This window comes from Phyllobates terribilis, unplaced genomic scaffold (genome assembly GCF_046119375.1).
Source record: "Phyllobates terribilis strain yellow unplaced genomic scaffold, ASM4611937v1 Scaffold_2__4_contigs__length_985480577, whole genome shotgun sequence".
Classification (NCBI taxonomy): Eukaryota; Metazoa; Chordata; class Amphibia; order Anura; family Dendrobatidae; genus Phyllobates; species Phyllobates terribilis.
Window position 1 is genome coordinate 134,951,253 of NW_027362762.1, and position 27,394 is coordinate 134,978,646.

The 27,394-nt window shown below is 46.5% G+C and overlaps 1 protein-coding gene across 1 annotated transcript; it reads right to left on the reverse strand.

Annotated features, from left to right (window-relative positions):
* Positions 1-586: 586 nt before the first annotated feature.
* On the reverse strand, positions 587-27,071 carry MLNR (motilin receptor). The gene is made up of 2 exons (XM_073669867.1): positions 25,795-27,071; positions 587-1,496 (listed from the first exon to the last, which is right to left on the reverse strand). The coding sequence occupies exons 1-2, from the start codon at positions 26,573-26,575 to the stop codon at positions 1,183-1,185; spliced, it is 1,095 nt and encodes a 364-aa protein (XP_073525968.1). The 5' UTR covers positions 26,576-27,071; the 3' UTR covers positions 587-1,182.
* Between the last annotated feature and the right edge of the window lie 323 nt (positions 27,072-27,394).

Here is a 27,394-nt window from a genome sequence, read left to right on the forward strand (position 1 = left end):
CGCAAGGTATTTACAAAAACACTTTTGGGCCCCGGTGAGATACATTGGGGGGTTCATATAAAGTAGTGAACAACTTCTTTAATGGGGGGTCCTGCCGCTGGGATCCACACCTATTGCCACAACAGTGCACTTTGATCCCAACAGGGCACTTTGATCCCCATTAGAATAGAATGGAAGAGCACATTCCTGACCGCCGCTCCATTCATTACCTATGGAGCTAAGATTGGGGATAAAAGTGCCATATTCTGCCGGTCAGTGTGGGTACCAGTGGTCAGACCCCACCATCTATAAGTTATCACCTATCCTGCAGATAACTTATAAATTAGTGCCATTGTAAGCCCTTCTGGTCAGCATATATAATTATGTCTGCTCTTATTAATAACAAGACCAGCTATTCTTTATTAATATTTCATTATGATCAGGCTTGCAGATTATGTTGGTAAGGCCATGGCCCCACCATCAGTATTTGGTCAGTATTCGGTCAGTAATTTTTCTCAGGAGTGGGAGCCAAAACCAGGTGAGGAACAATCAGAGAAAAGGTATAATAGAAACAAGTCACCAATTCTGCATTTATCACCCACTCCTGGTTTTGGCTCCCACTCCTGAGAAAAAATACTGACCGAATACTGACCAAATACTAATAGTGGGGCTGTGGCCTAAAGAAAATAATAGTAGCAATAATTATGTGAATTCTCAAGACCAGATATGTTTCAGTTGTTACATAACACAGGATTCTTCTGAAGTATTTTCTCTACTTATCAAAGGGGCTGTCCACAACATTTTATAGGTTTAAAAATGGTGTTATGTTGGTTGTAAGATAAAAAAAACACACAAAAAAACCTTCATCAATAGTACACTTCTATTTACTGCTGTTAGTGTCCCCTGTCAATCTCCTAGCTTCCTCTTCCTTGCTGCTAGAATGAAAACTGACCGCTGCAGCTAATCAGTTGCCATTGATGGGCTGCAGAGGTCACCTGTTGCCCCCGCCAAAATGAAATAACCAGGAGCCTGGCACGGAACACCAACACTACGGAGAAGCTGTAGGGATCTGGTAGGTGAATATGTTTTTATATTTTAGGAGCACCATGAGACCACATTTAAATTGGTACAGTGTAGAGGACAAGCCTTTTATATATACAATCTATATGTGAGTTCTGATTACAGATTCCATATCTGACACCTTCAAATATGTGTAATATATTCATTCTGAATACATGTAGTCTCCGTGTGACCTCCTGTCTCATCCTTGATGACATTGTATGCCCGTTCGTCTGAAGTGCCAAGTCGGAGAAGCTTGTAGGCTGCAGTCCTATATTTCTTTGAAATGAAGTTGTAGAGGAGCGGGTTGATGGAGGCGCTCAGGTAAAACAGCTGCATTGCAACTATGTTGAAATACTGGGAAATTTTCAGCGTCTGGAAGTCGTTGGTGTTTGCAAAGATGATTCTTCCAATGTGAAATGGCAGCCAGCAGATTATGAAGGAAAGTACGACCACAGCTTCAAAACAAAAAGAGGAGAATACAAGTCAGCAGTATTATCAATAAGTCATTAAAAGCCACGGGGGAACGTAAGGGCCCCATGGAAGAACAGTGTATGAGTCCTTTGGCCTCCAACAGCTCAGTATAGAGCACCTCCCTTGTCTCTAACAAACCAACAGTCTGTGTTTGTCCCTGTGAAGAAATAAGCAAGTAATTGTGAGCCATGACCTTTATCAGCTTCATTCATGCAATGTAATACACAAGGGGAAGCAATATCCCTTATTGGAAATTTGTAATACCTACTGGACTATGAGAAGTGCATTGCACAATGCTATGTACAGTACAGACCAAAAGTTTGGCCACACCTTCTCATTTAAAGATTTTTCTGTATTTTCACGACTATGAAAATTGTACACACTGAAGGCATCAAAACTATGAATTAACAACACATGTGGAATTATATACTTAACAAAAAACTGTGAAACAACTGAAAATATGTCAAATATTCTAGGTTCTTCAAAGTAGCCACCTTTTGCTTTGATGACTGCTTTGCACAGTCTTGGCATTCTCTTGATGAGCTTCAAGAGGTAGTCACCGGAAATGGTCTTCCAACAATCTTGAAGGAGTTCCCAGAGATGCTTAGCACTTGTTGGCCCGTTTGCCTTCACTCTGCAGTCCAGCTCACCTCAAACCATCTCGATTGGGTTCAGGTCTGGTGACTGTGAAGGCCAGTACATCTGGCGTAGCACCCCATCACTCTCCTTCTTGGTCAAATAGCCCTTACACAGCCTGGAGGTGTGTTTGGGGTCATTGTCCTGTTGAAAAATAAATGATGGTCCAACTAAACGCAAACTGGATGGAATAGCATGCCACTGCAAGATGCTGTGGTAGCCATGCTGGTTCAGTATGCCTTCAATTTTGAATAAATCACCAGCAAAGCACCCCCACACCATCACACCTCCTCCATGCTTCACGGTGGGAACCAGGCATGTAGAGTCCATCAGTTCACCTTTTCTCCGTCGCACAAAGACACGGTGGTTGGAACCAAAGATCTCAAATTTGGACTCATCAGACCAAAGCACAGATTTCCACTGGTCTAATGTCCCTTCCTTGTGTTCTTTAGCCCAAACAAGTCTCTTCTGCTTGTTGCCTGTCCTTAGCAGTGGTTTCCTAGCAGCTATTTTACCATGAAGGCCTGCTGCACAAAGTCTCCTCTTAACAGTTGTTGTAGAGATGTGTCTGCTGCTAGAACTCTGTGTGGCATTGACCTGGTCTCTAATCTGAGCTGCTGTTAACCTGCGATTTCTGAGGCTGGTGACTCGGATAAACTTATCCTCAGAAGCAGAGGTGACTCTTGGTCTTCCTTTCCTGGGGCGGTCCTCATGTAAGCCAGTTTCTTTGTTGCGCTTGATGGTTTTTGCAACTGCACTTGGGGACACTTTCAAAGTTTGCCCAATTTTTCGCACTGACTGACCTGTGCACTGCTAGTTCAGGAACTCTACCTGACCTGTGCTTAGCTTAACTCCTGACTTGAATCCTTTTCACTTGCAGGGGCGTTTCTGTCAGATGCAGAACACACACACCACCTTTCTCTTCGGCTCCAGCCAGATAGTAAACAACTTCCTCACAAATCCCCCTGGGGCTCTGCTAAAACACTCCCCTTCTCCTGTGACTGTGGTAACCCCTCTAGTTGCTGGATGCTTCTGGAGCACAACACTTCCTGTCTCATGTGCTTGTGTTACTTCTAATGGTTACTGAATGTTTTTAAAGCAACAGCACTACTTCTGCATGTCACACATACATACAGGAATGAAGGGGCCATACATACAGGAATGAAGGGGGCCATACATACAGGGATGAAGGGGGCCATACATACAGGGATGAAGGAGGCCATACATACAGGGATGAAGGGGGCCATACATACAGGGATGAAGGAGGCCATACATACCAGGATGAGGGAGGACTATACATACAGGGATGAAGTGGGCTAAACATATCAGGATGAGGGGGGCCATACATACAGGGATGAAGAGTGCCATACATACAAGGAAGAGGAATGAAGGTACCATATATACCAGCAAGTGGGATGAAGGTGCCATACATATCAGGATGGGTGTGAGGGGGGCCATACATAACAGGATGAAGGGTGCCATACATACCAGGAAGAGGGATGAGGGGGCCATGCATACCAGGATGGGGGATTGGGGTGCCATGCATACTAGGATGGGGATGAGGGCCACGTATAACAGGAAGGCATGGGTCATATATACCAGGATGGGGGATATTAACAGAATTGGGGGACATTACCCCTATAACAGTGTCAGCAGCACCCTCCCCATTAACAGGGCATCATGACCACATTTTTTGCTTACATTTTTTTTCTATTTTCCTCCTCTAGAACCTAGGTGCGTCTTATACTCCGAAAAATAAGGTAAATACCAATTAAAATATGTGGGTAGAACTTAGTGAGATAGCAGTCAATGAAAGATCCCAATTATTAATTCCAAATACAGTGCTCAGGTATACTCCCACATCCAAAATGAGTTAACATATATGGGATACAAAAAAAACCAAAAACACCTGTATCAGTAATCAATAAATCATTTAATATAATGCATGAAAGCTTGTTTTTTTTTGTGGGACAAGTTGGAGTTTTGAGAGCCACTATTCATTTTACCATATAATGTACTGAATGATGGAGTAAAAAATTCCAAGATGGGTGTAATTGAAAAAAAAAAATCTGATGTTTTTGGGTTTTGTTTTTATGATATTCACTTTACAGTAAAAATTACCTGAAAACTTTATTAATTTCTTTAGGGCCTTGAACTTGTGATCACGTTATTCAATAAACTGCAATACCCTCAAATTGCAGTCTGCCGAAATACTGATGGCTTCCTGTAATTTTCCCACCAAAGTCTCCTAAGTGTGCAAATGCTTTGCGTCTTTGGAACACTGAAGAGTTTAAAGGGAGTTCAAATAGCATGACAAATCGTTTTTACATTGCTTTGCATATGTTCATTCTTATTGGAATCCGACTTAAAAAACGCCATATGCACAAACCCTAAGAAAGTTAATTTACCATTGGCATATTCTAACTGGAAGTGACTAGACTATTCATTATAGCCAAATGCTGTAGCTATTACACTGATTCCAAATTGCAAAGTAAATTCAATTCTATTGAGAAAATTAAAGGGAATCTGTCAACAGGTATTTGCTTCCTAATCTGAGAGCAGCATAATGTAGGTGTAGAGACCCTGATTCCAGTGATGTATGATTTACTAGTCTGCTTAGTGTAGTGTTTATAAAATCACTCTTATTGGCAGGAAATTATCACTAAAGGACTACTTGGCCTGTTGCCAGGAAGTGCAACCACTGCTAATCGCTGATGTGGTCGGGGTTATACAGATCTCAGCATTCAGAGAATTGGTAGTTCTGCAACAGAGAAAACTGTGAAAAAATGGGGCACCCAGTAAAGTACAGTGGTGGCCAAAAGTATTGGCACCCCTGCAATTCTGTCAGATAATACTCAGTTTCTTCCTGAAAATGATTGCAATCACAAATTATTTGGTATTATTATCTTCATTTAATTTGTCTTCAATGAAAAAACACAAAAAGAATTGTCCTAAAGCCAAATTGGATACAATTCCACACCAAACCTAAAAAAGGGGGTGGACAAAAGTATTGGCACTGTTTGAAAAATCATGTGATGCTTCTCTAATTTGTGTAATTAACAGCACCTGTAACTTACCTGTGGCACCTAACAGGTGTTGGCAATAACTAAATCACACTTGCAGCCAGTTAACATGGATTAAAGTTGACTCAACCTCTGTCCTGTGTCCTTGTGTGTACCACATTGAGCATGGAGAAAAGAAAGAAGACCAAAGAACTGTCTGAGGACTTGAGAAACCAAATTGTGAGGAAGCATGAGCAATCTCATGGCTACAAGTCCATCTCCAAAGACCTGAATGTTCCTGTGTCTTCCGTGCGCAGTGTCATCAAGAAGTTTAAAGCCCATGGAACTGTGGCTAACCTCCCTAGATGTGGACGGAAAAGAAAAATTGACGAGAGATTTCAACGCCAGATTGTGCGAATGGTGGATAAAGAACCTAAACATCCAAACAAGTTCAAGCTGCCCTGCAGTCCGAGGGTACAATAGTGTCAACCCATACTATCCCTCGGCGTCTGAATTAAAAGGGACTGTATGGTAGGATACCCAGGAAGACCCCACTTCTTACCCCGAGACATAAAAAAGCCAGGCTGGAGTTTGCCAAAACTTACCTGAGAAAGCCTAAAACGTTTTGGAAGAAAGTTCTTGACGCGCCCCCTGGGCCTGTGCTGTGCAGGGGGATACCCGGAGCCGGATCGCTGGGGGTTGTAGTCTCAGTGTGGCGGTGACCCGGTCCGTGCCCAGGGCGGTCAAACCAGTGGCAGTCTTAAGTAATAACAATGTCCGACTACGCCACCCGTGGATTGCGGTCAGTGGGGACCGCCGCTGCGCTGCCGACCGCTGAGGCTGATGTTGTTTGCGCAGCTGAGTATGGGATAACTCCCCACGGGAGAAGTATTGCCTCAGGGCAGCTAGTGTGGATGATGAGAGTGATGGTGTGAGCGTCCCAGTAGTAATGGTGCTGGTGCGGCGATGAAACACAGAGACGTGTGGTGCAGTTCAGGGTCTTTACTGATGGTATAAAGCAGACCCTCCCGGGAGTACTGGTTAGCAGTAGGGGCCTGGTCAGTCTGTGAGCAAGCAGGATCTCCCCTGGCCAGGTGGAGTTGTAGGCCTCCCCGACTATCTGCACTCTTTCCTGGCTACCTTGCTCTATGCGGGTAGAAGTAGCCCCCATCCCTGAGTATACCGTGTGGTGCTCACCCGTATGGCCGGTGACTTGGGGCCTTCCGTTAGCCTCCGCTTCACGATGGCGGTGCTGGTCCCTTGCTTGTGACCGTGCCTTCGGGTTTCTAAGGCCAGAGGACATGGAATCCCCTGCCGGTTGGATTCTGCTGCTGGACCTGGATGTCCCCACAGCCTCGGACTCCGTGTCCGGGTTTAGTGTCTTCAGCCAAGGCGAGCTATCTAGCTTCCAGCCTCTGGCACTCACTCCTGCTCCTACAGAGCTCCTGTTGTAACTCCAGGCTCTGACTGCTCTGCTTGTTCTGCAGGCTCTGTCTAACCTAATCCCGCCCCAGACCCAGTTTGTAAGGGCAGATTCCTCCCCTCCCAGGTCTGGGTGGGCCGTGTTGCATGCTTAGGGCTCCTGACCAGAGAAACCTCCCACTTGCTCTCAGACATAATATTTCTATTACTGTGGTAACCAGACCCCTGGGGTGCCACATTCCCCCCTAGTAAATTTAAGTACTCCGGGACTAAACACATTTTTTTTTAAAGAAACATAAATACAAGGGTATAAACAACAATACAATAACATATTTACAAGAAGCTTTAGTTCTTTAAAGGTCACGGCGTGTCCGCAACCGGGTGTCCATATCACCCAAGGTGAAGTTTGTGAAACAAGAGGGCGTCCATGTCACCCAAGGTGAAGCTTTAAGCGAAGTAGGGGACCTGTCCAAAGCAAACCCCTTGCATTGGCCCTGGGCGTGGCTGCAAGGCTGGAGCTAGCTACTTTGGGCCGCAAGTAGGCCACGCCAGACAGGTTTTCTCTTCCGCGGCCGTCTTCGCAAGAGGCACCAAGGTGCAACTATCTACAAGACTGTTCCGGTTATCCAGTGTCCATAACCTGTTAGTCCAAAGAAATCTGCAGGGTAACTGAGAAACATAATTAATAACAGGCAACAAACATAAACCATAAACAGTTAAACAGATAAATTCACAGTGCATTAGTTTAGATTTTCCAGCGAGCGGGCATCTGACCTCTAGTGACTCTAGTGGACCTACGGAGCTCACTAACTGGTCCTGCACTACAGGGTGTAGGAGGTGTTATGGGTAAGCTGGGCAGCTGTCTGCGCACTCTTTGGCTCACTAGGTGCACGACAGGCTCACTACTAGTAGAGGGTTGATCCTCCTGTGCTGCTGGTGTGGACTCTTCTGCCTCCTGGGCCGGCTGCTCTTCCAGCTCTACCTGGTCTCCTGTAGGCACTTGAGGGGCTGGCTGGAGAAAGGTGAGGACGGGCACCACGATAGCGTTGTTTACTTGTGTCCAGGACCGGGGAAAGTCTCCGAGTACGGTGCTCATCATTTCCTCCTTTTCCTCTACGGGTTGAGGGTCTTCCTGATCTTCATCCGTGCTTTGCAATTTCTCGGGGCACTTTTTCAGGTGGTCTCTGGAGACAGTGGCTGTGGTCTCTCCTCCATCCTTGCTGATGACGTACACCTTTGGATTATTGTGGCTTGAGGGCAGTACGGTGTACGGGTCCTTTTCCCACTGGTCGTCCAACTTATGGAGCCGCCTTTTTCTTTTCAAGACCTGCTCTCCAGGTACCAGGGGAACAGCGGGAGCATGTTGGTTATAAGTCCTCTCCTGCCTTTCTCTTGATTGACAGAGACTTCGCTCGACGCTCTCCTGTACTTTCCTGTACTGTTGCTGCCGTTCTGTATCCCAGTCTGTCTCTGGCGAGGTGTCCTCGGGTATCAGGACTCCCATATCTAGGTCAACAGGCAGCTTACCAGGTCTTGCTCGCATTAGGTAAGCCGGGGTACAGTTGGTGGAACCTACCGGGATGTGGTTATACAGGTCCACCAGATCGGGCAGTTTCTCAGGCCACAGACTGCGTTCTTCCAGGGGCAATGTTTTTAGCAGATCTATCACCACCTGGTTCATCTTCTCGCAGAGTACATTGGTTTGGGGGTGATAGGGCGTTGTTCTTATCTTCTTGCAGCCATACAGGTTGCAGAACTCCTGGAAGACCTCCGCTTCGAAGGCTGGTCCTTGGTCCGTCAGCACTTAGTCCGGGTACCCGTATGGGCGGCAGAAGTGCAGCTGGAAGACTCTAGCTGCTGTTTGTGCTGTTAAGTCTTTGACAGGGACCACCACCAGGAACCGCGAGTAGTGATCCACGATGGTTAGGGCGTAGACATACCCGCTTCTGCTTGGAGCCAGTTTAACATGGTCCAGAGCGACCAGTTCCAGCGGCTGCCTGGTGATGATGGGCTGCAGGGGAGTCCTCTGGCTGGCACGGTCCCTTCTTCTTAGATTGCACGGGCCACAGTCTCTACACCACCTCTCAATGGCTCCTCTCATGCCTATCCAGTAGAACCGTTCACGCAGCAGGAACTCCAGCTTCTTCCATCCGAAGTGCCCTGCCCCATTGTGGTAGGCCTCCAGTACCATAGCTGCGTTCCGTCTCGGTACCACCACCTGCCAGATCAGTTCATGTGTCCGGGAATTGACCATTCTGCGGCACAACTTCTCCTTGTAGAGAAACAGTCTGCTCTTCTCCGTCCACAGTTGTTTGGTCTCTTCCGGAGCGTCTGGGTCCAGGCGGGCGTCAGCCTGGGTCAGCATCTCCTTCACCAGACGGACTGCGGGGTCACTGTCTTGCGTCTCCGCCCAGTTGTAGTGGGGTAAGGGGTTGAACGTAACGGATCGCTGGCCCCTCACACGGTGGGAATACTGAGTAATCCCATGACGGTGAAACGCAGGGAGTTCGATCTCTTCCAACTCTTCTGGATCCTCCCCTTCGTCCGGTAGGTTTGGCATCCTGGACAGGGCGTCTGCGTTGGTATTAGAGCGTCCTGCCCGGTATTTGATTGTGAACTCAAAATTGGACAGGCGGGCCATCCATCTCTGCTCCAGGGTACCCAGTCTTGCAGTGTCCAGGTGTGTCAACGGGTTGTTGTCCGTGTACATGGTGAACCTGGAAGAGGCAAGGTAATGCTTGAAACGTTCGGTTACTGCCCACACCACTGCCAGGAACTCTAGCTTGAACGAGCTGTAATTCTCAGGGTTTCTTTCCGTGGGTCGCAGTTTTCGGCTGGCGTAAGCAATTACCCGTTCTCTCCCCTGCTGGATCTGGGACAGTACGGCTCCTAGCCCGATGTTGCTTGCGTCCGTGTGGAGGATAAAGGGCTGGCTGTAATCAGGGTACGCCAGGATTTCATCCCCCGTGAGGGCCATCTTCAGCTGGCGGAAGGACTCCTCTTCCAGCTTTTCCCATTTGAAGGGTGGCTTCTGGTTTTTGGCCTTCCTGGACTGGCCTATCAGGAGGTCCTGCATAGGAGCTGCCTTCTTGGTAAAACCGGGAATGAATCTTCGGTAGTAGCCTACCAACCCGAGGAACTGCCGCACTTCCTTTATGCTGGATGGTCTTGGCCAGTCCTTAATCACGGTGATCTTGTCAGGGTCGGGGGCTACTCCGTCAGCACTCACCACGTGTCCCAGGTACTGTACCTTTGGCTTCAGTAGATGACACTTTGAGGGTTTTACCTTTAGGCCATAGTTTGCCAGGGCTTCAAACACTTCTGCCAGGTGTTCCAGATGGTCCTCATAGGTCTTGGAATAGACCATGACGTCGTCCAGGTATAATAGGACCGTCTCGAAGTTCCGGTGTCCCAGACAGCATTCCATCAACTGTTGGAAGGTTCCTGGTACGTTGCAGAGCCCGAATGGCATACAGTTAAATTCGCTGAGTCCCATCGGGGTGGTGAATGCGGTCTTCTCCCGGTCCGCCTCTGCTACAGGAACCTGCCAGTACCCGCTAGTGAGATCCAAAGTAGAGAAGAAGTTAGCAGATTTTAATGCAGCTAAGGACTCTTCTATCCTTGGTAACGGGTACGCATCTTTGTGTGTGATACGGTTGACCTTCCTGTAGTCTACACACATTCTCATGGTGTTGTCTTTCTTTTTCACTAAGACTAGTGAAGCTGCCCAGGGGCTACAGCTGTCCCTAATTACCCCAGCCTCCTTCATGTCTTTTAGCATCCCCTTGGCGTGTTGATAGTGTGCAGGGGGTACGGGTCGGTATCTCTCCTTTATAGGAGGGTGGTCTCCCGTTGGGATGTGATGTTCTACCCCCTTTACTCGCCCGAAGTCTAGCGGGTGTTTACTAAACACTCTCTCGTACTCTTGAACCACCCGGTAGACTCCCTGTTTTTTGGTGTGCGGGAATGGAGTCAGTACCCAAATGCAGTTGCTGACACCAGTCCTCCATTGGTTTCTTAGAGCCGTTACCTTCCTCTGGTTGAGATGGAGGCAAGGGTTCCACGGCCTGTACAGAGTTCTGGTTGATGGTGAACAATTTGGCTAGCGTGGCATACCGGGGCAGGTATACTTCTCTCTCCCCGATATTGATGATGCGGACGGCCACCCTCCCATGGCGTACATCGACCACCCCCCGTGTTGTCAAAATGGTGGGCCTACTGTCTGAGTAGACGGGTTCTACCATTGCTTGGTAGTCTCTACCTCTTAGACCAATAGCTGCCCGGCACCAAATCATCATCTCACTTTTTGGGGGCATGGCAATAGGGAACGGGTCACACATTCTCACGCTACCTATCTCACCACCAGATAGTTCCACCTGTTGCCGTTTCATCAGTGCCCGGATCTCTTTTTGGAGCACACGCTGCTGGCTGGAACTGGCGTTCTTGGCAACCTGTTGCAAAATAAGAATCACCTCTGCAAGACAGTTTTTCGATTACATTAGTACCTAAGGTTATTTTTGGGTGACTCTCGCGACGGTCAATGTCCACAATGATAAGTCCTTGTGCCGGCAGTTCAACTTTACCGACCTTGATGGTCACCTCTTTAAATCCTATCTGTGGCACGGGCTGACCATTGCTGGCTATAATGCTCAGGTCATCATCTGGGTAGCGGGTTATGTCCGAGTCATTCCAGTACCGCTTGAAGAGCACGTACGGGATGGTGGTGACCTGTGACCCGGTGTCTAGTAGGGCACTCATAGGCATGCCATCCAGTACCACAGGCAAGACCGGACGTCCCCCTACGTATTTGTCACGCCAGTTTGATGGGCCTGATGATCTTTTGCCTGGGGGTTGGCCCTCTACCCCAGGTTGTGCCCGTTTAAATGACAGTACCTTGCCATATGTCCGGGTTGATTGCAGCGGCGGCAGATGGGTCGTCCGTCCTCGTTGTATCTGTCGCTGGGTCTTCCTCTGGCCGGTGGGGTCCTCCTCAGTCGGCGCCACGGGACGTCCTCCGGTCCGGATGCCAGCTGGATCTTTCCTGGAGAAGAGACCTGTAAAAGACTGCACAGTTCTGGTTAGCGCGGCAACGCTCTTAGTCAGCTCTTGGACCTGATGGTGCAGGTCTGTTGCCGGGTCATTGTTCAAAGCCTGCGCATCAGCTCCCACAGGCCCTGCAGACAAGGGCGCCACGTCCTGGTGATAAGTGATAGCAGGGCGCCTGTGGGTCACAGCGCCACCTGGTGCCGGTTCTCGGAGCACCGGGATGGCTCTGTCCTTGAACTGTGCAAAGTCCAGATCAGGGTCCTGTAAGGCCATTGCCCGCAACTGGGTTCGGTAGGCATTGCACAGTAGACCCTCAATAAATTGTTCGGTCAACAGCTTGTCTTCATTTCCCACGCTGTCAGGGTCTGCCTGTTTAATGGCTCTCAGGGCCTCTTGTAGGTTTAGAGCATAGTCTCTTATACTTTCATGTGCCCGTTGTTTGCACCCGTAAAATCTTAGTTTTATCTCGGCTGAGGTGCGGGTGTCAAATGTGTCTTTCAGCCAGGCTAGTATCTCTCTGACAGTCCTCTTCTTCCCAGGTGACCAGGACTTTACCTCCCTTTGGGCTGCCCCGATTAACTGGGCCACCAGAATGCTCACTTTTTGCTCTTCTGTGAGGGGGTATACCTGGAAGAGGCTATCAAGTCTTTCCCTAAAGTCACTCAGGGTATGTGACTCCCCTGAGTACTGGGGTAGCCAGGTTGCCCCCGGGATATAGGGCATGGTGAATGGCATGACCACTGCAGCGGTTGCGCTGGCGGCCGGTGTGGCGGTGGAGCTCCCCTCGGTGTCCGACATCCTTCTTCCCCCCTAGTGGACCGTGGCCTACCTTGCGATGCTCTTCTTCCGTAGGCCGCGGCTCCGCAGTCGATCGTCGGGGTTGAGGACCTGGCGTCGAGCTCCGATGACGTCAGCGTCGCTCTTCCTCCCTTCCAGGACCTTGCGCAGCGTCAGTGCGTGGGGCGGAGCGTGGGGCGGAGCTTCGGATCTCGCGCGCTTTCGGCGTCCACGCCCCTCTTCTTCCCGCGCAGAGTCCCGAAGATGGCGTCTGAAGGCGGGAAGAAGCTGCGGATGGCGGGAAGACGGCAGAAGACGGCGGGAAACGGTCCAAGATGGCGTCTGATGGCGGGAATCGGCCGCGGATGGTGGGAAACGACTCCGGACGGCGGGAAACTTCACCACAGGTAAGTATAAAAGTCTTTTTTCAGGCACGCAGTACCCGGTGGTTGCGGGCACGAAATCCTGCCGACTACGCCAAAGTTGACGCGCCCCCTGGGCCTGTGCTGTGCAGGGGGATACCCGGAGCCGGATCGCTGGGGGTTGTAGTCTCAGTGTGGCGGTGACCCGGTCCGTGCCCAGGGCGGTCAAACCAGTGGCAGTCTTAAGTAATAACAATGTCCGACTACGCCACCCGTGGATTGCGGTCAGTGGGGACAGCCGCTGCGCTGCCAACCGCTGAGGCTGATGTTGTTTGCGCAGCTGAGTATGGGATAACTCCCCACGGGAGAAGTATTGCCTCAGGGCAGCTAGTGTGGATGATGAGAGTGATGGTGTGAGCGTCCCAGTAGTAATGGTGCTGGTGCGGCGATGAAACACAGAGACGTGTGGTGCAGTTCAGGGTCTTTACTGATGGTATAAAGCAGACCCTCCCGGGAGTACTGGTTAGCAGTAGGGGCCTGGTCAGTCTGTGAGCAAGCAGGATCTCCCCTGGCCAGGTGGAGTTGTAGGCCTCCCCGACTATCTGCACTCTTTCCTGGCTACCTTGCTCTATGCGGGTAGAAGTAGCCCCCGTCCCTGAGTATACCGTGTGGTGCTCACCCGTATGTCCGGTGACTTGGGGCCTTCCGTTAGCCTCCGCTTCATGATGGCGGTGCTGGTCCCTTGCTTGTGACCGTGCCTTCGGGTTTCTAAGGCCAGAGGACATGGAATCCCCTGCCGGTTGGATTCTGCTGCTGGACCTGGATGTCCCCACAGCCTCGGACTCCGTGTCCGGGTTTAGTGTCTTCAGGCAAGGCGAGCTATCTAGCTTCCAGCCTCTGGCACTCACTCCTGCTCCTACAGAGCTCCTGTTGTAACTCTCCCTTTCCAGGCTCTGACTGCTCTGCTTGTTCTGCAGGCTCTGTCTAACCTAATCCCACCCCAGACCCAGTTTATAAGGGCAGATTCCTCCCCTCCCAGGTCTGGGTGGGCCGTGTTGCATGCTTAGGGCTCCTGACCAGAGAAACCTCCCACTTGCTCTCAGACATAATATTTCTATTACTGTGGTAACCAGACCCCTGGGGTGCCACATTCTCTGGTCAGATGAGACAAAAGTAGAGCTTTTTGGGAAAAAGCATCAACATAGAGTGTACAGGAAAAAAAAAGAGGCATTCAAAGAAAAGAACACGGTCCCTACAGTCAAACATGGCGGAGGTTCCCTGATGTTTTGGGGTTGCTTTGCTGCCTCTGGCACTGGACTGCTTGACCGTGTGCATGGCATTATGAAGTCTGAAGACTACCAACAAATTTTGCAGCATAATGTAGGGCCCAGTGTGAGAAAGCTGGGTCTCCCTCAGAGGTCATGGGTCTTCCTGCAGGACAATGACCCAAAACACACTTCCAAAAGCACTATAAAATTGTTTGAGAGAAAGCACTGGAGACTTCTAAGGTGGCCAGCAATGAGTCCAGACCTGAATCCCATAGAACATCTGTGGAGAGATCTCAAAATGGCAGTTTGGAGAAGGCACCCTTCAAATATCAGGGACCTGGAGCAGTTTGCCAAAGAAGAATGGTCTACAATTCCAGCAGAGCATTGTAAGAAACTCATTGATGGTTACCGGAAGCAGTTGTTCGCAGTTATTTTGGCTAAAGGTTGTGCAACCAAGTATTAGGCTGAGGGTGCCAATACTTTTGTCCGGCCCTTTTTTGGAGTTTTGTGTGAAATGATCAATGATTTGATTTTTGCTTCATTCTCTTTTGTGTTTTTTCCTTGCAAGCAAATTAAATGAAGATAATAATACCAAAGAATTTGCGATTGCAATCATTTTCAGGAAGAAACTGAGTATTATCTGACAGAATTGCAGGGGTGCCAATACTTTTGGCCACCACTGTAAGTGATACATAACTAGCATCAGGGTCTCTTCTCCTATATCATGCTACTCTCAGATGGTGTAGCAAAAACCTACTGACAGATTCTTTTAATTACCGTAATTGGAATTACTGATGTCTGAAGGAAAGTGTGACATAATGGTGATAAACTGAGAAATGGTTGGGAGGGTAACAGGGTACAGTTTGTTTAGAAAGTTTAGAAAGGGGGATAGGTTTGTCTTTCTGTAAAGCCCACTAAATGAGAAGATGCAAATGAACAATTGGAGGCTCTATGTGGAAAAAAACAATAATATACTGATAGGGCTTTGCTATATGTTACCAAACATTAACAGAATTGGTTGCTATGGCAAATAGGTGAGGCAGCGAATCACAATGATGTAGTTACTTTGCGGGGTTTCAACTATCCAAATATAAATTGTGTAACTGTGGATCTCACAAACTGATAAATTATTTTCAATAACTGAAAATAATTACAGTGCCTACAAGTAGTATTCAACCCCCTGCAGATTTAGCTGGTTGACACATGCGGAATTAACTTGGCATTGTGACATTTGTACTGTAGATCAGCCTGGAAGTGGGAAATGCACTGCAGCAAATTTTTTTTTTTTTTTTTTTAAAACGTAAAAAGTTAATTCAGAGTGTCATTTATTATTCAACCCCTCAAACCACAAGAATTCTGTTTGGTCCCCCTAAAGTATTAAGAAGTAGTTCAGGCACCAAGAATAATGATCTTCACATGTGTGGATTAAAGATCTCTTTTGCCAGCCTTTTCTGACTATTTAAGACCCTCCCCAAACTTGTGAACAGCACTCAGACATGGTCAACATGGGAAAGACAAAGGAGCATTCCAAGGCCATCAGAGACAAGATCGTGGAGGGTCACAAGGCTGGCAAGGGGTACAAAACCCTTTCCAAGGAGTTGGGCCTACCTGTCTCCACTGTTGGGAGCATCATCCGTAAGTGGAAGGCTTATGGAACTACTGTTAGCCTTCCACGGCCAGGACAGCCTTTGAAAGTGTCCTCCCGTGCCGAGGCCAGGCTTGTCCGAAGAGTCAAGGCTAACCCAAGGACAACAAGGAAGGAGCTCCGGGAAGATCTCATGGCAGTGGGGACATTGGTTTCAGTCAATACCATAAGTAACGTGCTCCACCGCAATGGTCTCCGTTCCAGACGAGCCCGTAAGGTACCTTTACTTTCAAAGCGTCATGTCAAGGCTCGTCTACAGTTTGCTCATGATCACTTGGAGGACTCTGAGACAGACTGGTTCAAGGTTCTATGGTCTGATGAGATCAAGATCGAGATCTTTGGTGCCAACCACACACGTGACGTTTGGAGACTGGATGGCACTGCATACGACCCCAAGAATACCATCCCTACAGTCAAGCATGGTGGTGGCAGCATCATGCTGTGGGGCTGTTTCTCAGCCAAGGGGCCTGGCTATCTGGTCTGCATCCATGGGAAGATGGATAGCACGGCCTACTTGGAGATTTTGGCCAAGAACCTCCGCTCCTCCATCAAGGATCTTAAGATGGGTCGTAATTTCATCTTCCAACAAGACAACGACCCAAAGCACACAGCCAAGAAAACCAAGGCCTGGTTCAAGAGGGAAAAAATCAAGGTGTTGGAGTGGCCTAGTCAGTCTCCTGACCTTAACCCAATTGAAAACTTGTGGAAGGAGCTCAAGAATAAAGTCCACATGAGACACCCAAAGAACCTAGATAACTTGGAGAAGATCTGCATGGAGGAGTGGGCCAAGATAACTCCACAGACCTGTGCCGGCCTGATCAGGTCTTATAAAAGACGATTATTAGCTGTTATTGCAAACAAGGGTTATTCCACAAAATATTAAACATAGGGGTTGTATAATAATTGACCCACACTTTTATGTTTAAAATTTAATAAAATTCAACTGAGCAACATAACTTTTTGGTTTGTAAGATTTATGCTTCTGTTCATAAAACCTACTCTCGTTTGCAGTTTGAAGGCTCTAAGTTATTTGCATCTTATCAAACCAGCTAAATCTGCAGGGGGTTGAATACTACTTGTAGGCACTGTACCTTTCCCAACTGCTGTAGAACCCACTTGGAGGCCCTTTTGGACTTATTGTTCACCAAGAGACCTAACAAGATAATTAAAATGCAGGTTGGAGGGCACCTAGTAAAAACTGAATCTAATATAATTAACTTCCATTTGTCCTTTGTTTTTTCAAAGAGCCAGAAAAAACATGGAACTTCTAGAAGGCAAAAGTTTGACCAGCGTAGAGATGCCCTTTTCCTCAGCTAGCTCCGATCACAGCAGTTTAACCACTCCAGTCGTGACAGGGTCATTTAAATGATGCCTCCACAGTGCCTCCAATACAGTATGATGCCTCCACCGTGTCCGCAGTACAGTATGATGCCTCCACAGTATCCCTAATACAGTATGAGAACCCCACAGTGTCCCCAATACAGTATGGGGCTGCTACAATGCCTCCAATAGAGTATGATGCCCCCACAGTATCCCCAATACAGTATGAAGACGTCACAGTGCCCCTAATACAGTATGATGCCTCCACAATGTCCCCAATGCAGTATGAGGCTGCCACAATGCCTCCAATACAGTATGATGCCCCCACAGTGTCCCTGATACAGTATGGGGCTGCCACAATGCTTCCAATACAGTATGATGCCCCCACAGTGTCCCCAATACAGTATGAGGACGCCACAGTGCCCCCAATACAGTGTGAGGCCACCTCAATGTCTCAAATACATTATGATGCCACCACTCTACTCCCCAATACAGTATGATGCCACCATACTGCCTCCAGTACTGTATGTGGCCACCACATTACGATCAATACGGCATGATGCCCCCACAGTGCCCTCAGTACAGTATGAGGCCGCAATTGTGACCCCCAATGCAGTAATAAGCCACCACAATGTATCATTGAAAAGTTTATACACGTCTGTTCATGCAATGGTTTTCTTTGTTCTGTAATGTGCACATTGTAGATTTAGACTGATGGCAACAAACCCATGTTGGAACGCATATAAGTAGGAATACATAAGAAAAAAAAATAAAGACAGACGTGTGAAACAAACCAGTATATACTCTATGTAAAACCTTAGATTCCTCAAAGTAACCCCCTGTTACTCTGACAGGTTTACACACCCTTGGCATTCTCTTAAGAAGCTTTATCAGGTAGTCACCTGGAGTGCTTTTTAACAGTCTTGATGGAGCTCTCAGGGGTGCTGAACACTTGGTTGCTTTACCTTCACTCTGCGATCCAACTCATCCTAAACCATCTCAATTGGGTTGAGGTCGGGTGATGATTGTGGACGCCATGTCATCTTATCCAGCACTTCATCCCTCTCTGTCTTGGTTACATAGCCCTTACATAGCTTGGAGGTGTGTTTTGGGTCATTGTGCTGTGTAGTGCAGCAGTGACCCAAGGAAAGTTCTTTATTTGCAAAACTCACAACTCCAATGCAAAAGATGTCCTCTGGATCGCAGCCGGGTGATCCAAACAGTGTAAACCTGCTGCCGTGGGAGATGGCCACTCCGTTTCACTCTGAGGTTCGCCAGTTATGTTGCCTTCACACAGACCTGTGTTATGCCTTCACACAGGCTTGCAGTGCACAGAGCCTCCTGCTCTGCAGCTAGCAAACAAACCACTGAAACACCCAAACCTTTGCTGAGGTTTAAATGAGAACTGAGGACATGAGCCACTTGTAAGACCCAGCTGGAGGGAGCGATCCGCCCCACTGCCATCCCGTAGATCGCTCCAAAAATAAAAGCCCATGCCGGGTTTTCTTAATCCGACTTGATCAAATAGCTTGACCAAGTTGAAACGTACTTTTATTTTGAACTACAACCACAGCTGTGTCTGTGATTACAATGCACTCCAGCGGGTTCAATAACCTTCTATGCGCATCCAGGGGGATACATACCGTCCCTCGTATATGATCCACCTCACTGCCTCACACCTGCTACAATCCAAAAGATGGTCACAATAAATAAAACCAGATGAAATAGCATGTTTTGCTGTTTGTTGTGGTGGCCATGCTGGTAAGTGTGCCTTGAATTTGGAATAAGTCACCAACAGTGTCACCAGCAAAGCATCCCCACACAGTCACATCTCCCCTCCATGCTGAATGTTCTGCCACACTGAATTCACATGGGCAAATCATCAAGATCTGTTGCTGGCAATTGCCGACTGATAATATCCCAGATGTGCTTGATGGGAGACAAGTCCGGAGACACTGCAGGCCATGGTAGCACTTTTAGGCCTTGCAGACTGCTCAAAGTAGCACCAGCAACATGCGACCTTGTATGAGGTCATATTTAAACCACAATGAATGCTGTAAAAACAAAACAAAAAAAAATGGTGGAAATTATTTTTTCAATATTTTACCACATTTTTTTTCTGATTTCTCAATGCAGTATATGGTAAAATTCATGGTGTCTATGAAAGCTACAACTCATACAAGCCTTCATATAGCTGTATTGACAGAAAAATGTTATTCCTTTTTGAAGGAGGGGAGGAAAAAATAAGACCGCAAAAAAACACAAAAATGTCTGTGTCATGAAGAGGTAAAGGGATTGTCCATTACTCGGCAACCCCTTCCTAAATAATACAATCCTCAATATAAAATAAAAACAACTAATACTCACCCCCCTTGGTGGAGCTGTTCCAGTGATGTCGGCATTGGGTCTCCTGAGGCTTGCATGATATTATTATATGTCAGCCCTGTAGCCAATTAGCGGTCGCTAATGTGCTCTGACATCCTTTGCAAGTCCAAGATATGTCCGAAGGTAGTGAGAGGATAGCAGCCGAGGAGCAGTGACCGATTGAATGCATGTGTCAGGTAGCAAAAAAATGTCACGGAAGCCTTGGGCGACCCGACATCATTATCGTTATCACTGGAACGGCCTCGGTACGGGAGACGAGTATTAGGTGTTTACATTGGGGATTGTATTATCTTTATTTTAAAAAATGTTTTTAGGAATGTGCCATGTGACACTGTGGCATTTACTAAAACATAATAACTTCATTGGGTCCTAAGTTACAACAAACAATATATGTGACTAAAACTGTTAAAATTTAATAGCGAGCCAATGAATGACTGTGTCAAAGACGTAAGTGACGCCTGCGCGTGTCAAAGAAGTAAGCGATGCCTGCGCGTATCAAAGAAGTAAGTGATGCCTGCGCGTGTCAAAGAAGTAAGCGATGCCTGCGCGTGTCAAAGAAGTAAGCGATGCCTGCGCGTATCAAAGAAGTAAGCGATGCCTGCGCGTTTCAAAGAAGTAAGCGATGCCTGCGCGTGTCAAAGAAGTAAGCGATGCCTGCGCGTGTCAAGGAAGTAAGCGACGCCTGTGCGCATCAAGTGCAGACAGGTCCCACAAGGGATGCCGTGACGTGGCGGGACAGCTTTTATATTATTTTGATCAAAATTATGTTAACTAAATACCCTTTATTATTTATTATTATTTTTGCACTTATATTTACTTTTAATCATTTGGGTATTTTTCTTGTCTTTGGTTTCTCTTTGTTTAATGGCCTTGTGTGAACATGCATTTACATTTTGCATGCACATCAATTTATGTTCCAGTTCACACCTTCAGGTTTTTTCTTTGCAGTTAGTATGCTTGAGTGCATATAAAAGGGTGTGGCCGCCCTTTGTCTGGGCTGGGACGCTGATCCTGCCTCGGTTTTATGCTTGCACCAGGGATCCAGTCTCTCTGTCCTTGTCCATATGTATGTCACTTGACAAATAGTAAGGTTTTTAATATTAGAGTTAGGACTGTCCCACAAGGGCTGCCGTGACGTGGCGGGACAGCTTTTATATTATTTTGATCAAAATTATGTTAACTAAATACCCTTTATTATTTATTATTATTTTTGCACTGTGCGATTTATATATTTACTTTTAATCATTTGGGTATTTTTCTTGTCTTTGGTTTCTCTTTGTTTAATGGCCTTGTGTGAACATGCATTTACATTTTGCATGCACATCAATTTATGTTCCAGTTCACACCTTCAGGTTTTTTCTTTGCAGTTAGTATGCTTGAGTGCATATAAAAGGGTGTGGCCGCTCTTTGTCTGGGCTGGGACGCTGATCCTGCCTCGGTTTTATGCTTGCACCAGGGATCCAGTCTCTCTGTCCTTGTCCATATGTATGTCACTTGACAAATGGTAAGGTTTTTAATATTAGAGTTAGGACTGTCCCACAAGGGATGCCGTGACGTGGCGGGACAGCTTTTATATTATTTTGATCAAAATTATGTTAACTAAATACCCTTTATTATTTATTATTATTTTTGCACTGTGCGATTTATATATTTACTTTTAATCATTTGGGTATTTTTCTTGTCTTTGGTTTCTCTTTGTTTAATGGCCTTGTGTGAACATGCATTTACATTTTGCATGCACATCAATTTATGTTCCAGTTCACACCTTCAGGATTTTTCTTTTAAGTGCAGACATTTGAAGCATCACTTTACTGTACTCGGGTTTACTTGTCCAGATATTGCTTTCACAATGGTAGGAGTGAGTATTGTATATCCTTGAGACTTGCTTATTAATGGGCTTGTCCCCCACTGCTCTAGTTATTTACTTGTAGATTGACTAATTCCTGGGGGCTTTGAGTGTGTTCCTATATTTGGCCTTTTTTTTGTACTGCCTTGCAGTAATTGTACTTTGGTTGATCCTGGAATATTTAATTAAGATATGACATGTACCATAGGCATTGATGTGTATGTCCCCTAGTTTTAGGATATATACTAGGTTTGTTGGTCTAGACCCCTGTGTTATGTTTTTTTTTTTTTGGTACCAACTGCATCAAGTGCCAATTTTGCATATACAACTGTTAGGCCTGATGAAGCTGGTTTATTTACTTTGAAAATCCATGTCAGGTTGGCTGTATAATTCTTCTTCAATTTTTTTTCCCCTTGCTATTAACTCCTTAATGTCCTATGATGTACATTCTAATCTTAAGTCGATATAGAAAGTTTGAAGCCAGCTGAGGAGCTGAGCAGGCATCATACTAGGCAAACCTCCCGCTGCTGTTTCTGCCTGCGAGCGGCGAGATCACTGGCCGCTCACAGGCAGCACGTGACCCCTCCGCTGACGTCATGTCAAGTGAGGCGTGACTCAGCGTTGGGGTCCCAATAAATGAGGAGAGGGAGAATGCGCGGTGGATGCTGGGTGTGGGGTAACCCCGCCCAAAACCCAGCCGCCACAGTGGAATGCAGAAGAGGGAGACCCCAGCTGCATCCGGAATCATGACGTGACATCATCGGATGTCAGAGCCGGCTGCAGCCGGGGGTCACGTGATGCTTGTGAGCCGCCAGTGATAGCGCCGCTCACAGGCAGAAACAGCAGAGGGAGGTAATTAGAAAGAAGCTTCTTCTCATCATAAAAAGACATTGGGCTATTTTGAATAGTAGTGGACAACCCCTTTAAATAACATCATTGTTGGTGCACATGACCCTGGCTCCTATGACTTCATTTGCTGCCCGTGATGTGTTCACGAGGAATTAGTGGGATACCATGGCAGTGTAGCGCCCCGAGGGTTCGGTCGCTTCAGAGGTATTGCACCTCAACCAGAGGTGTGATATCCCACTCCCGGGTAAGGATGGAGTGTGGACCAGGACTCGTTTAGCTGCATGCATCACACACACCCCATTTCCGGGGGACAGCTCAACGGTGCTCCCATTAGACAGTAATGCAGGCAAGACAGAACATGTCCCTGGCTGGAGTGGGGAGGGGGGAGGAAAACCCAGTGATGTAGGAGCAGATAGGGGTTGGGTTTCTGGGCATAGGAAGGAGGATAGGTTGCAAGTCACCTGGGCTCATACACTAGAGGGAGGTATATAAGGTGGGCACCATCTTAGATCAGTGTTCAGTCTGAGAGAAGAAATATAGAGAGTGGAGAGACAGAAGGAGTTCAGCCAGAGAGGGCTGACAGGGAGCTGTGGCTCAGTCTGGGCCCAGCTCCACGAGGCAGGCCTGGAGAGGAGGCCAGAGCAAGAGGAGAGGAATGGAAACAGAGAGGAACAGAAAGGGAAGTAAGAAGGAGCAGAGCACTAAGAGAGGCCCAGAGACACGAAGATAGAAGGAACCCAAAAGGCCCAGGAGATTGCAGGTGACGGGTTGGCAGAACAGGGTACCGGATCCCAAGTTGGTGGAAGCGACTAATCCTCAGCCAAGGACCGGCGGTCGTGATCATATCTTGGTGCGACCCCTCGCTACACCTACCAGAAAGGCATACCACATAGGGTCAGGGAGGTGAGCACGCAGCCCTCCCAAGAGAAGGCCCGCGGGAGCTGGACAGACGTAGTGTCATTGGTGGGGCACGGCCAGAGGAAGGAATAGAAGGGAGTCCTGTGACACACTCTGGAATTGCCTGGGGGTTGACCGAGCCCCGCATCTGGTGGACGCAGCACGGCTTGGGCAGTCATTGTCGGCGGAGTGACTTGGAATATAAAGAACTGTGAGTAAAGAACTTGAACTGCAACCCCACGTCTCTGTGCTTCATCGCCGCACCAGCACTACTAGTGCTGGGACGCCCGTGCACTATCACCTCCACCATCTACTACACTGCCCTGGGGCTGCACTCTTGCCGTGGGGAGTCACACTACCTCAGCTGCATACACCATCAGCCCCAGCGGTCTGCCTTGCAGCGGCGGTTCGCACTGACCGCAATCCACGGGTGGCGTAGTCGGACAATTAACATAAAAACCCCATAAACAGACTGCCACTGGTTTGACCACCCTGAGCCACGGGACCGGGTCGCCGCCACGGAGACTACAACCCCCCCCAGAGACCTGGTTCCGGGTAGCCCACTACACGTGTACGCTAGGCCCAGGGGGCGCGTCAGCAGCAATGGGCCAGCAGAACTTTTTTCTCAATAAATCTGTGTATACGAGTATGTAGTATAGTGTGTTAATATACTCACCTACCACAGCTCAATAGGCTTACATTGTAAAAGCCACTTCTGGGTCACTCAGAGCAGTGACGGCACTGAGAAGAGGAGCCGCACTGAGAAGAGGAGCCGCACTGGATATCAGAGAAGGCACACACACGCACGCACACACAAACAGACACACACATAGGAAACAAACTATTTAACCTACACGTTAAATGCCAATAAAACATCTAGAACACAAGAATTGCAATTTTTGTCGTTGCTGCACTTCTCAAAAAAAAAATGTCATTGGAAAGATATCATATATATCCCAAAATGTTATCAATAAAAATGTTAGAAAAGGGTTACACAGTTTATTTATTTTTTACAAATTTCTGATTTTTTTTCACCACTAAAATGATAAAAACAACTGGACTTGTTTGGTATAGCTGTAACTGTACTGACATGGAGAATCCTGTTGCTAGGTCATTGTTACCACACAATAAACACTGTAAAAACACTATCCAAAAAACTATGGTGAAATTGCTTTTTTTTTCTTTTTTGCAAATTCACCACACATTGTATTTTTTCCCACCTAACTTTTTTTTCCATTTCCAGTACATTTTATGGAAAAATAAATGGTATAATTTCATACTACAATTTGTCCTGCAAAAAATAAGCCTTCATGTGACTGTCGAAGGAAAAATAAAAAAAGTTATGGCTTAGAACAGGAGAAAGGGAAAAGGGGTCATCTCATGTAATGCGCTAATTCTGGGGTGGCTGTGGGCTTGTATTTTTAGTCTGGGAAGGGCCCAATAACCAGGGACCTTCCCAGCCTGATAAAATCAGCCCCCAGCTGTCTGCTTTACCTTGGCTTGTTATAAAAAATAGGGGGGACCCCAAGTTATTTTTTTTAATAGGTTAAGTAAGGTGAAACACCCTTTAGTGCCACATGAAAGTTTCATAATATGTAGGGGGTATGTGAAATTGTATATCTACAGGATATCTATCTACTGTATCTATCGATCTATCTATCTACAAGTGTCTATCTATTCAATTTATCTATTCTATTATCTATCTAACATCTTTCTATAATCTATCGATCTCAATCTGCTTATAAGATTGCTTTATTAGTTTGTAAACTAGTTTTAAATTACATAGAGAATTACAGTATGTAAAAGATGATGTTAAAAAAGCTTTGCATATGCATGTCATATGGATGAGGAAAATCACATTGTACTCGCATGACACTTGTCCTACTTTTCTGGATCAATGTTGGACCAATTTTTTTATACACTAGTGTGACTCCAGACTTTGAATTGGCCAGCAGAGCCGCATCCTATCGGTCAGCACATGACTGCTCTTATGTGATTGGCATGCTTGCGGTCACATACCGACAACCTTCTTTTCTCGAGAATGCTCATTCCTGATTGGCTCGTCTAAACAGCATTGCAATCACTTGCAAAACGCTCGTTTGTCGGGTCCAATGATTTTTATACAGGCTATTAAATCATTGTTAACATAAGCTATGATGTTCTATAAGCACAGAATGAACCTATGAATGATTGTTCTGTGCTCATCTAAACAGGCCACTAAATGACTGCCAATGTCATTGCACGTTGCCAATCAGATGTCATATATTGGCGGCAGTCAGCCTGTCTAAATGGGCCCTAAGACAACCCTGGTACATTATTATTCAGTGATATTATTAGCAATAGACTCAGATACTCGACAGTGGTTTGTCACCATTCATATATATATAAATATCTCACCAGATAGTATTTCCTCTTTTTATAAGGCCTCATTTAGACGCAAGTGATTGTTCTTGCACACAGAAAATGGATGATTGTCATCAGTGTTTGGTCAGTGGGTCTATTTTCACCACCAGAGTATCATTTGTTTCGTATTTCTTTGCGTATGAGAAGTCTTCTCTAGCATCTCGTATCAATCATGAAAATCAGATGGCACACGGGTAGCATGAGCGCTGTCTGATAACTCGGATCAAAATTGGACATGTCTCCATGTTTTGGTGTGGACCACTAGGTCTGCAAAAATACAAAGACCTGTGAACCACCACATAGGCTAGAATAGGTACGAGTTCTACCTGGGAAAAACACTGATCAAACTCGTACGTGAAAAACTGATGTCTGAATAAGTCCTAACAGTGTATTACAGAAATAAAGTGTAATGTTGGGCACTTACCTAGAATTTTGACTGTTTGTTTGTGGCACTTCTCTCGGTTTGCTGCATTTGGACCGCGGAGATTATTTTTACTTTTCCACAGTTTCTTACCAATAAAGCCATAAAGAACAGTCAGACATAACATAGGAAAGAAAAAATAGACAGTTGTTACCCACATCATGACGTTAAGCAGTCCAGATTCCATGGCGTGCTCTGTAAATTTACACTCCCAGCTAATTTTGGAGGAAGTGGTGTAGTTGTAAATTTGTACAATCTCGAACAGGTGATAAAAAGGAGCCGCTGACAACAATGCAATGACCCATAGAAGAACAATGACCATCTTCACCCTTCTCTTGGTAATGAAGACTTTGGCTTTAAGAGGGAAACATATTGCTAGATATCTCTCAATGCTCAAAGCCGTGATATGCAGAATAGTGGAGTATGTACAACCTTCACTAATGAGGTTCAGAAATTTACAAAGAAATCCTCCAAAGATCCAAGGTATAGACCTCCAAAGACGGTACAAGTCAAAAGGCAAGCAGAGGAGAATGATCATGTCGGACACAGCCATGCTGGATAAGTAGAAGTTTGTGGTTGTGTTCATTTCTTTATATCTTTTAATTATAAGGATAGTGATGGTGTTCCCAAAAATCCCAGCTATCATTATGACCAGACAGATTATAGTCAGTGGGATGAGTATTTGGATGGGGAAAAAGGAGCACAAGTTTTCGGTGCATGGTGGAAGGTCGATATAGCCAGGGACTTCATTGCTTGTATTACTTGTTATGGAATGATTCTGCATTATTGAAATCAAGAGAAAATTACTTAGAGTACCAGTGATCCAACTTCACCGCGCAGGCTCAAACCGATAATGATCGTGAACTTTAGGTCTCATTGAAATCTAAATGGAAAAGCTCAAAAAGTTACAAGTTCTAAATGTTCAGAAACGCAGAATTTATCATGGGACGTCAGCAACACAGAAGTATCTTGTGTTATCCGTGATAAAAGCTGCTTTGCTATAATCAGTCTCTTTATCAGTTCTTCGGTGTATTAAACTACCAAGATACCTTGTTTTAAGCTGTAGGATGCATCAAATCCTCTGAGCTGCTGAGAGAAAGGACTTCCTAAACATACAATCACTCATCAAAGTAAATAGGTTCTTCTAGGAGGAGAGATACACTCACATCATCTAGCCATGAATGTTGGAAGTAGGTATTCTGTTTTCCAAGGGAAAAAACATTCTTCCAAAGCACATGCAGCCAGCAGGAGATGGGTCTAGGATGAACGCTGCAAGGTCTCTGCACACTAGCATTATATAACTGGTGTGTCCAGAAACAGCAATGTCTCCACCCCAAAGATTCATCACTTCTTTGTAGTATACGCCTCCTGCTTTCATTCATTACAAATGGAGATATGTTTAAAGGGACACTGTCATCTGATTTATGCTGCCCATGGTTTGGATTCAGTGCCTGATTGCAGCCAGGTATATTCCTCTCTGAACCAATCCTGCATTTCAGAGAAAATATAGTAAGAAGATCATGGAATGTTGGAAGAAACCTCCAGGGTCATCGTGTCCAACCCTCTGCTCAATGCAAGATTCACTAAACCATCTCAGACGGAT